We start from the raw sequence: 11,301 nt of genomic DNA on the forward strand, positions 1-11,301 counted from the left end.
TGGAGGAAATATATTGGCTTTGTCATATCAATATGTTGAAACAATACCACTGTAGGGAGAAGGATTAGAAGGAGCAGGTAGGTCAGGTTGCAAACATAGTGGAGGTGAGAGAGACAGTGAGAGAGACAGAAGAAGACTTAAGCAGTTCACATATTGAACTTCCAAATATCCGATTAGCTAACACTGAAATATTAGGACAATTAAACACCATGGGCGGAATCTTGTCAGCATTTGGCATAGTGTCACACTCAGACTGAAATCTGGCATGTAACTCTACAACTGCACAGACCAGTTTTCTCTCCAGGTTTTGAGCCTTGTTAAAGAAAGAAAATGAGTTGGCATGGTTTACTCCATCAATCTGGCAGGGCAGGGCATGGCAGAACCAGCAACTTGCTCCACAAAAACCGGGGAGCCATCTTTAAGGGCAGCCCCAATCAGCACTGAAACGTTATGGCCCCCAACCCCACCACGGAGGTATTGGGGGCGCTCTCTCCACACCCACCCAACAATCATCACTGGAGAGAGCAGTTTTCATCAAACTATATGAGCATATCAATGTCAAGTAATGTCATTTGGCTAAAAAATAGTCCTGCCACTTTCCAAAGAATCAAGTTGTAACTGATGTATTAATTTGGAGCAACGCTTGGAAATGATTTTCTAAAATAATTGGAAGCCCTATTTAAACAATTACAATCGGCAGGTCTAATAATAAACCTTTCTCCAACTGAGTTCATGTAAGTGCAAGTAACGTATCTAGGGCGTATTGTAGGGCTGGGAAAAATGCAGTTAAGATCTGCGGAAGTACAGGAAGTCCCCAAAACTAAGTAGGAAATGATGAGGTTTTTAGGGATATGCAACATCTATCATAGGTTTATGCCAGCTGCTCCACTAATGTTTTAATGCAAAAGAGGCATAGGTGGTATGTTCAAGAGAACCAGGCAGCTTTTGAGAAGCTGAAGGCGATCCTAACTAATGAACCAGTGTAAGCGCCCCTAATCTCATGAACCCCTTCAGGTTGGCACTTGGGAGTGGGTGCAGCCTTATTGTAAGAAGATGGATTGGGCATAAAGAAGCCAGTGAGGTACTTTTCAACAAAATATAATCGGCATCAAAAGAAATACTCTACAGTAGAAAATGAAACCTAGGGATTGTTACTGGCTGTTAAACCTTAACACTTGGCAGATCAATTGAGAAATAAAAAATCGCACAATTTTGTGCAAACTTAAGGTTAACAGGAAACAGAGGTTGGTTTATATTTGTATTCTTAAATATTAGAAATAAGGTATAGATTTATGTGGGTTTAATGTAGTGTTTTGTGTCTGAAAGGGTAAAGCACTCATGTTGAACAAAGGTGTTTGAATGTAAGTGCTTTTTAGTTTCATTTTAAACTATGTCATGTGAGAGTACCTTTGCGAAATGGGTGTTTATCAGTGATGTCAGAGTGTGGGTGGGGCTTTTTACTTTTGTTTTAGGCTGTTTGCTGCAGGGTGTGTTTTAGTTTCATTTTCAGAGTTAGATAACTACAGTCAGAGCCAGAAGGTGTATTAGTCTATCTCTCTCTGTAATCTAATGACTGTAAATCAACCCTTTGGTGATTTAAAACTAATTACAGCTCTCAGTAGTAACTTTAACCTGATGTGCTTCAGTTACAAGTTTTTTTAAAAGTCTTATGAACGCTAATAGGGCAGCTTAAGGATTACTTAGTGCTGTATTCTTTGGGGGTTATATTTGAATTGATGGTTGCAAAGATGTTCACTTTGTTTTAAAAAGGTTAACTTGAGTTCATAGAATAAACATTGTTTTGCTTTAAAAAATACTTTTCCATTTCTGCTGTACCACATCTATAGAGTGGGCCATGTGCTCCCCATACCACAATATATTAAAAGTTGTGGGTCAGGTGAACTCCATGATACACTTTGGGGTTCTCTAAACCCTGGCCCATAACAACTGTGGCAGCATTGTGCTGAGAGAGTTTATGACGTGTAAAGTAAGTAAGAGATTGGAGAAAGGGTGAGCTGTTGTTTACAACCAGGGGCCACTTTTAGGGAGAATACCTTTTGAGTTTTAGGGTGCAATTCAGTGACCGCCTTGCGTCCAGCGCAAATCTAGGCACGTCGGGTGAAAAGTGGGAGAGAGCAAAATTTAGATTTACGCTGGGTGTGAACAATTGTGCAATTCACCCGGCCGGCTCCCGATGGCAAGTTCCACGTCTCACCCCAAAATAGCAAGAACATACTGAACCTAATTAGCATTCATTTCAATCTCGTTAACGTGATTGAAGTGGAATGCAGCAGGCTCCCGGAATTTACCCAATTCCCCAGCGGGAAGTTATGTGGGTATTAGTTAGTACTCCTCTTCAAAAATGTGAAGTTGACAGAATGGCTTCTGAGGAGAACTGAGAAGGTGAATAGCATCATGGGAATGTCCCTTTAAGACATGTGTGTTCATCAAATAGCTTCAGTGATGGCATTGTGTGGGTGGAGCTGTACTATAGCTCTGGTTTTTACTTTTGTTTTAAGTTGGTAGCTGGGCTGTGGCTCTGAGTTTTACTTTTGGTTTAGACTTTTGGCTGCTCAATTCAGACTACAAGGATCTTGGAGTCTCTCTTTCTCTGCATGTTAAAAGGTGTCCATATCACTTGATACTTTAAAAGTGATAACTTTTTTTTCTGGAAAGAATTCAAACCCACTGTTTTGGGTAAAAGGGTTTTTGTCTGGTTTATGGATGTTTTTACGTGAGTGAAACAGTAAAGGGAAGTTATTAATGGTTAAATATAGAGTACTGTAGCTGTGTGGGGTATTTATGTTTGTAGTTGATAAAAACATTTATAAAATGTCAACTGTATTTGTAGAATAAACTTTGTTTTATTTAAAAGTGCTTCAGGCCTCTGTTGAATAACACCTGAAAAGTAGGCCCTTGTGCTCTTCACAACCAAAATCTATAAACAGTTGTAGTTCAGGTGAACTCCATGATATACTTTGGAGTTTTCTAAACCCTGGTCCATAACAATCGCCATTTCTATTTTCCAGCATACTGCTGCAGGGCACCAGAGCTGCTGCAACAGTGCTCGGGTGAGGGGGGGCCTTCCTGGGGGTTGAGCTTGGTTGGGGGGGCTGAGCGTTCCAGGTCGGGGGGGCTGCCTCTGGGTGGGGGGGGGGGGTGGCTGAATGAGGGGCTTTACGTCTGTGAGGCCTTCAAGCCATCTTCAATTACAGCTGCAGCCTCTCTGTCCTCCCAAACACTTCCAGGACAGAGCCTTTCTGCAGCTTCTCTCCTGAAAGTAAATTTCACCCCCTTTGACTGTGAGAAGCCTCCAGTTTCATAGCCGAAGGCTATTTCGAATGAGGAATTAACCTTAGTAGTTGTGAGAGCACTTCACTCTTCTGAACTCGCAAGTGCCTCCTAGAGGGCACATTTGCCATGCCTCAGAGGATGATTAGTGTATTGCATGTCCAGCAAGCTTTGATGCCTGAACAGTGTGCCTGAACTCTAGGAGCATCAACACCATAGAAGAAACTGCCAACAATCAAACACTAAAGGGCAGGGTTTCATCACAAATGGTAAGTGTGTGGATGAGCGGAGAGCAGCTGAGCACGGCCTTCCTAATGTCCCAGCAGAGAGCTGCAGTTTAGAGGCTCCTGACGTGGCCGGGGGTGAGTGTGTTGAGTAAAGTTTGTCAGCACAACTGGCTTGCTGGATGACACTGGTAAGGATGGGGGAGGCTTGGGGGATTTGAGGATCCCTGGAGGGAAGCCATAACTGATTGTCGGTCTTTCTCTGTCTCCAATTCATTCCAGATAAAACAATGTTTGCGGGTGTTGATCCAGAGAAGGCTCCCCTTGCATTGCTTATGGCAGTCGAGATGGGCAGATGCCGTAGAAGGCAGCAACGCCAACTCAGGGCTGAGGAGATACCCAGAAGGAGAGGGCAGCAATGACCCAAGGTGTACAGGTGTCATGGGTCATTCCATGAGCTGACGGTCAGAATAAGCCACAGAAAACTGCGTCTCAGCAGAGAGATGATGCGGCACCTGAACAGGTCCTCATGGACATAGCACCCTGTGGAGGAAGAGGCAACCCAATCCCAGTGGCTGTGAATGTCACCGTAGCCCTAAAACATTATGCCACTGGATAATTCCAGAGCTCGAGCGGAGACTTGTGTCTTCAGTCCACAGGTGCATCCATGAGGTGATGGCGCTCTGTATGCCAAAGCATCAGACTATATCACATTCGAGCTGAACCAGGCCCACAAAAGCCTGTGCTGCAGGATTTGCTTCTATCACCAAGCTGCCCCAGATCCAGGCGGCAATTGATTGCATTCATGTCGCCCTTCGAGTAATGGAGCATCAGGGAGTGTTGTTTATTAATAGAAAGGGGTGTTCAGATCATATATCATGCACATGTGTGACGTGGCAGCATGCATGACAGTTACGCCTGAGGCACCCGGAGATCCCCGCTGTCTTCAAGGTTCACCCAGGATGACAGATTGGCTAATGAGGGGCAAGGGATACACATTGAGGACATGGTTGATGATGCTGGTGCGAGGGTCTGAGACCGAGCCCGGGACCCGATACAATGAGGCCCACGTTGCTACCAGTGCTGTTGTCGAGTGGTGCATCAGGCTGCTGGAAATGTGGTTCCAATGCCTTGACCGCTCTAGCAGTACTTTTCACAACACCCCCCCAGAGGGTCTCCCGCTTTGTGGTGGCCTGCTGTGCCCTCCACAATTTGGCACAGCAGCGGGGTGACATGCTGTAGGAGAAGTAGGAGGAGGTGGAGGGACATTAAGCCTCACCTGAGGAGGAGGATGAGGCAGACCAGGAGGGGCTGGAGGACCAGTTTAAGCATGGAGGACAGGCAGCGGCAAGGTTCCGACATACCAGGACGACCAGGGAGGACCTCATCGTCTCCCAGGATGAGGTGTATCCAACAGCTCAAACCCTCACTTTTCCCTCCTCCTCCCACCATTTCCCTCTCTCCCCTATCCGCCTCCCCCATTCCCCTTCCCCCCCAATCACATTGCCTCCTCCCTGACCACTCTGTTCTCCCCCCCTCCAAGGACCTGTGTAACATCAGTCCAGGGTGATGGGACTATGTTGGCACTGTCAGCAGGTCACTGTACAAGGCGGTACTAGGCAGGTGATGACTACTCACTGTGAAGAAAGCTCTAGTGCTCCTCAGTTTCTGCTAAGTCTGACTCCTGTCTTTCTGCTGACAGCGCGCTCCTCTGAGCGGGATCTGCATTGGGTTTTTTTAAATTGTGGACCTCTGTGCCCGGGGTGGGGGGTGTGCAGGCAGGCACGCTGTGAAGATTAATGTGACAAGAGACTTCACATGTATGAGGTGTGACATGTATTAATAGTGAACATTTTACTGTGACTGATTTCCATTCTGCCTCGCTACAGATTGTGATCCCATCAGTACCCACTTAGTGCTCTTCACTGTTCTTGACCTTTTGTGGACTGGTGCTATGTTTAGGTGTGTCCCCAGGAATGCACATTAGAGGTCGAGGCTGCCTGCTGCTTTCTGCACCGAGGCCTTTGATGTCTTTGGTGGATGTCCTATGTAGGGCCTGGAGCTGGTGGGCCCCTGCTGACTTACCAGTGTCATTGGCATTGCCATGCCAACCTGTTCTGCCCACTGCCCTTGAGATGTGTCAGTGTAAGGAGGAGGGGATTTGGAAGACATGGAGACTGCCATTGTCTCCTTGGTGATAAGACCCCAGGTTGGCGTCCTTGCTGGTGCCAGTAGGGCCCTGGGGGACTCTGTGGGATGGAGGGGCAGCTGGAGTGAGCTCTGGTGGCCTCTGGCATACCCAGTCCTCGAGACTCCCTCTTGTTTGCACCACGGTGTGCATGCCCTCAGCGATGCTCCTCAGTTGCTGGGCAATGCTTTGCAGTGCCTCATCAATGTCCACCTGCATCTGGGATACATCCCCCATTGACTGAGGCATGATGTTGAGGCCCTCAGCCATGGTTGTCAGAGAGTGAGCCATGCCTTGAACCACCAAGAATGTTGTACTCCAGGTTTTACATTGCGGTTGCCACCCGAGCAGTGTTGGCCTTGGTGCCATGCATTATTGGCACCATCTACTGTGCCTGAAACCTTTGGGACTCCTCCAATCAGCCTGTAGACACTGGAATGTTGTTGACACCCCCTCTTGAATCTCATGGCTGTGTTCTACCATCAGCATCAGCTCTGGGAGAGCCTTGTGGAGATGCTCGGCATCTGGCTGCGACCCAGCTGTGCCTGGAATACAGGAGACTTCCAACTACTGTCTACTTTGGATGTTCCTGTCTCCATCTGATGTTCATCAGCAACTCTGTGGTGCCCACCAGATTGTGCCCTAGAAGTTTGTCCACTAATGTTGCTCACCGATGGGGGTGTCTCTGCGCTGGTGGAAGGTGGGGGTGATAACTGTGATGCCTTGCCGGTGATCTCTCCAGAGCTCTCCTCCAAGGTGATCTCTTGGGTGGTGAGGGCGGGGGGAAACAACTCAGAAAGGCCTGGCCTCATTAGATGGTGATCCTGTGAGACTTTGGACATGTGGTCAGTGTGAGGAAAGGATAATTTTGTCTGAGATGAACAACTCACTTGAGACAGGTCATGTGGGTGAAGGAGTCATAGAATCATAGAATTTACAATGCAGAAGGAGGCCATTTGGTCCATTGAGCACCCCACTTAAGCCCACAACCTCCACCCCATCCCCGTAACCAAGTAACCCCACCTAACCTTTTTGGACACTAAGGGCAATTTAACATGGCCAATCCACCTAACCCGCACATCTTTGGACTGTGGGAGGAAACACGAGTACTTGGAGGAAACCCACGCAGACACAGGAAGAATGTGCAGACCCAAGTCAGGAATCAAACCTGGGATGATCTTTTGAGCCAGGGTCCCATTCTGGGACCTTCTCATCCAGTCATAAACACCAACTGGGATCATAACATTAAACATAACTGACTAACTATCAAGGGTTGAATTCCACTGATGATCAGAAAGAGAAGCCATTTGAGGTAGTAATTTTAAAATCACTAACAGTAGTTCACCTAAATCTGCAGGCAACTTCACCTGCAGCGCAGCTGAGAAAATGTCAGGAAGAAAAGAGAGCCAATGATGATTGTGCTCTTTTTACTTGGTTCTTCAGCTGAAGTTACAGCTGAAAGTCACTTCATATAACTATCTATATATATGTGTTAGCCAAGATTTTTTGCATCAACCATCTTCACAAATGCTAGGTTAGCTTCATAATCCAAATGTGCTTTCCGTATATTCCTATGTTCTGCTCCAAAGACCCCGGCTGACATATTGCACTTCCAGCATTGCAGTGCTTCCAGGTCCAAAGTGACTAACTTTCAAAGTCAGAATGAGAACCATCCTAAATATGATGAATCATGTCCAACTCACGAACAATGCCATTGTATATTAATCAGTAGTTCCTAGTTATACCTTATTTAATGTATTCAATGCTTCTTGGGCTGCAATTAAAGCTGGTTCTGCTTTTGCTAAATCTTCTTCACAAGACACTTGTTTTTCTCTTACATTCTAAATATTAAAAACAAGCATGATTAAAACTAACAGCCTCTTCAAATTTCTAAAAATGAAAATGGACAGTTAATGCAAAATGAGGTACCTCAGTAATGATTTGGACTTTTTTCTCTTCCTCATCAGCAATTTTTTTATTTTTTGTAACAATTTCTGTTTGCTGTCCAACAACTTTAATTAATTTGTCTGCATCCTCATTCTTCTGTTGCAGTTCCACTTCTTGTGTAGCAAGTTTGCTTTTTAAATCATCTACCTGTGTATAAAGACATACCCATACTTCTTTTCATTTTTACAGTATATAAAAAGAGGTTAGGTTGTTCTACTTGAAAAATATAGGGTTGAGAGGTGATTTGATAGACATATTCAAAATCACGAGGGGGCTGCACAGAATAGATAGGGAGAAAATGTTCTCATTGGCAGAAAGATGATGAACCAATGGACGACTTAAGCTGATTGCTAAAAAAAAGCAATGTATACATTAAAAAAACCTTTTATGCAATGAATTGTTAAGATCTGGAACACAGTGCTTGAGAGCATAGTGGACACAGATTCTATTGCATCTTCAAAGGAGAATTGGATCATTATCTGGAGAGGAAATATTTGCAGGCCGACAGGGCAAAAGGTGACAAAGTGGAACTAGAAGAATTGTTCTTCCACATGGCCAGCATAGATACAATGGGTCGAATTCCGTCCTTTTGCCTCGTAACAATTCTACAATTCTATAAATTTGCTATTTCCGATTTCTCCATAAAATAACTCTCTACTAATTTTTCAAGGTGGCCTTCTTTTGACCATGACTTCATGTCGGAAATGCAGGAGAGGAATTTACTCTATGGAACTAACTTAGTGAGTAGGTAGCTATCTCTTTAGCACATTGAATGTGAACTTTGTTTTAACCAGGTAGGAAGCCAACTGGCTCCTCCCTATTCAACCATCTCGGTTGTTCATAACAAAGGTTTTAAGTTTAGTTTTCATGAGGTTATGGCTTTTCCAAATCCAAATGTATTTAATTATTTGAGCTGTGAGAATTAGAGGACAATCAAATAAGATGTTCTTGAGTTAAAGAAAGAACAAATTTGTTAACCACAAAACCTAGCTCGCATGGTGGTGCAGTGATTAGCAATGTTGCTTCACGCCGCCGAGGACCCGGGTTTGATCCTGGTCCCAAGTCACAGGAACAGAGGTCGTCGCCATAAAGCTGGTTCAGCTCGAATGTGATATAGTCTGATGCTTGGGCATACAGAGCGCCATCACCTCACGGATGCACCTGTGGACTGAAGACACCCGAGGCTTACCGGGACAGCTCTCCCGAATCAGGATACCGCCACAGGGAACTGACCGGGTGCTGGAACCAAGACCCCAGACGATCCCATGAGGATGCTGTTCCCCGCCGCCCATCCAGAGGTTACCGGCCCTCTTGCACTCAAGCATTCTATGTTAATGACCAGGACGATGCCTACAAACAGCTTCATTGTGTGACCGCGCCCAGAGTCGTACCCATCTGGATAGCGCTGCAGTTCAAAGGACTCTTCATCGAGATGGAGCTCTACACCGGCGGGGGCGGTCTCAGTTGTAAGCCACTGTACATTCAGCGAGAATCGATCTGGTCTCCAGACTCTGCCCTACAAGTGATGGATGCCGGGTTGGCCACGTATATGGGAGCCTCTGGCCATGAAAGGCAACTCTTTCTGGTACCAGTCGGCATGCTTGTCCTTGGTGGTGGTCCATGGTGGCGGTCCCAGTTTGTTAGGTCGTGACTGGCTGCGCTACTTGTAGCTGGACTGGTAGAGAGTCTGCTGCATGTACCTCCACAGCCTGGAAGGAGTCCTGGCGAAGTTTCCAGGGGTCTTCGCCAAAGGTCTTGGTACTATCAAGGGAGCCATGGCAAAAATTTACATGGACCCGCATGCACAGCCCCGGTATTTCCATGTCCAGCCAGTAAAAATGCACTACACTCCAAGGTCGGCGCCGAGCTGGATCACCTGGAGTGCTTGGAAATCATCCACTTCACTGACTGTGTTGTGCCAGTAGTCCCTGTGCTGAAGCCTGATGGATCCATGCAGTTATGCGGGGACTATAACATGGCGGTGAACTGGGTCTCCCGTCGCGACCGTAACCCGGTCCCATGCATCGAGGATCTTTACGCCAAGCTGAGCGGCAGCAAGATGTTTACCAAACTTGACAGGAGCCACGCGTACCTTCAGTTGGTCCTGGATACTGGTTCAAGGTGCTTCGTCACCATCAAGACCCAGAGGAGGCTAGACGGGTAAACCTGGTTACCATTCAGGGTTTCCTCAGACTGGGGCAATATTTCAGTGGATAATATCCTGGGAGTCTGCTCAGGGTGGCTATGTATTTGGAAGACATCCTCATCACTGGAGCCTTGGACAGAGAACCTGACTGAAGTCTTCAGCTGTTTTGAGCAGGCCTGCGACCCCGCCTCTGAGGGAGAGGAGTGTTTTTATCACCTCTGAGGTCAGCTACTTGGGTATTGGGTGGACCGACACAGTCTACACTCAGTGGAGGACAAAGTGTGGGCAATCAGGAAGGCATCCATCCGAAGCGGTCAAACTGTGCTGCACTCGTTTACCACAGGGGCTGGTTTAGCACACTGGGCTAAATCGCTCGCTTTGAAAGCAGACCAAGGCAGGCCAGCAGCACAGTTCAATTCCCGTACCAGCTTCCCTGAACAGGCGCTGGAATGTGGCGACTAGGGGCTTTTCACAGTAACTTCATTTGAAGCCTACTTGTGACAAAAAGCGATTTTCATTTCATTTTTCATTTGTTCACTCTTTCTTCGGGCTGGTCAATTATTATGGGAAGTTTATCCCCAAGTTGGCAATGCTGCTCAGCCCTCTCCACCAACTTTTGAACTCTGCTGGAATGGGGCCCCATGCAGCAGTAGGCATTAGCGAAGGTGAAACAGAAATTGTCCTCCAAGAAATTGCTCACCCATTTCGACTCCGTTAAGCCGCTTCTACTCCCATGTGACACTTCTCCTTACGGAGTGGTGGCCACCCTCGTGCACCAAATGCGCGACAGATTGGAAAAGGCTATCGCATTTGCATTCCGAATGCTAGCCGGCGCAGAGCACAATTACATGAAAATTGAGAAGGAGGGCCTGGCTGTCGTTTTTGGGATTGGTAGGTGCCACCAGTAAGTACATCAAGGTCACCCGTTTACAGTCTAGACTGATCACAAGCCATTGCTCGGGTTATTTGAGGAAGATCGAGTAATCCCTCTGATTGCATTGATGAGGGTCCAACGGTGGGCTTTGTTATTAGTTGAGTATGAATACACCCTAAAATATCCCCCTGGCACACGGATCCCGCATGCCGACACATTGAGCCAGCTCCCTCACAGCCGACGGCACCCGTCTCAAGTGCGGAGATCATCGCCGAATTCCATTTCATGAAGTCTCCACTGGTCATGGTGGTTTAAATCAAAGAGTAGACCTAAATGGACCCACAGTTATCCTGGGTCCTCCACACTGTTCAATACGGAGCCCAAAACTGTGTTTTGCCCGGCGACCTGATGGCCTATACTACCAAACTCCGAGAGCTCAGCGTAGAGGATTGCTTCTTATCGTGGGAGACAAGGATAGTCGTCCTGGAACCCGGACGTGCACCGCTGTTACAGGACCTCCACAATGGACACCAAGGGGTGTCAAAAATGAAGATGTTCATTCGGAGTTACGTCTAGTGGCCGGAATCAACTCAGACATTGAAAAAGTGGCCCAGCGTTGTGGCCTATGCCA

General features: G+C 46.7%; 1 protein-coding gene across 1 annotated transcript in view; it reads right to left on the reverse strand.

The window, feature by feature from the left end:
• Positions 1-11,301, reverse strand: part of LOC119953684 (dynein heavy chain 17, axonemal-like) — an 821,504-nt gene that overhangs the window by 169,334 nt on the left and 640,869 nt on the right. The window contains 2 exon segments of the mRNA XM_038778213.1: positions 7,449-7,544; positions 7,633-7,797. Of these exon segments, the coding sequence (XP_038634141.1) occupies positions 7,449-7,544; positions 7,633-7,797 (261 nt within the window).

The sequence above is a fragment of the Scyliorhinus canicula genome, chromosome 18 (assembly GCF_902713615.1).
Source record: "Scyliorhinus canicula chromosome 18, sScyCan1.1, whole genome shotgun sequence".
NCBI lineage: Eukaryota > Metazoa > Chordata > Chondrichthyes > Carcharhiniformes > Scyliorhinidae > Scyliorhinus > Scyliorhinus canicula.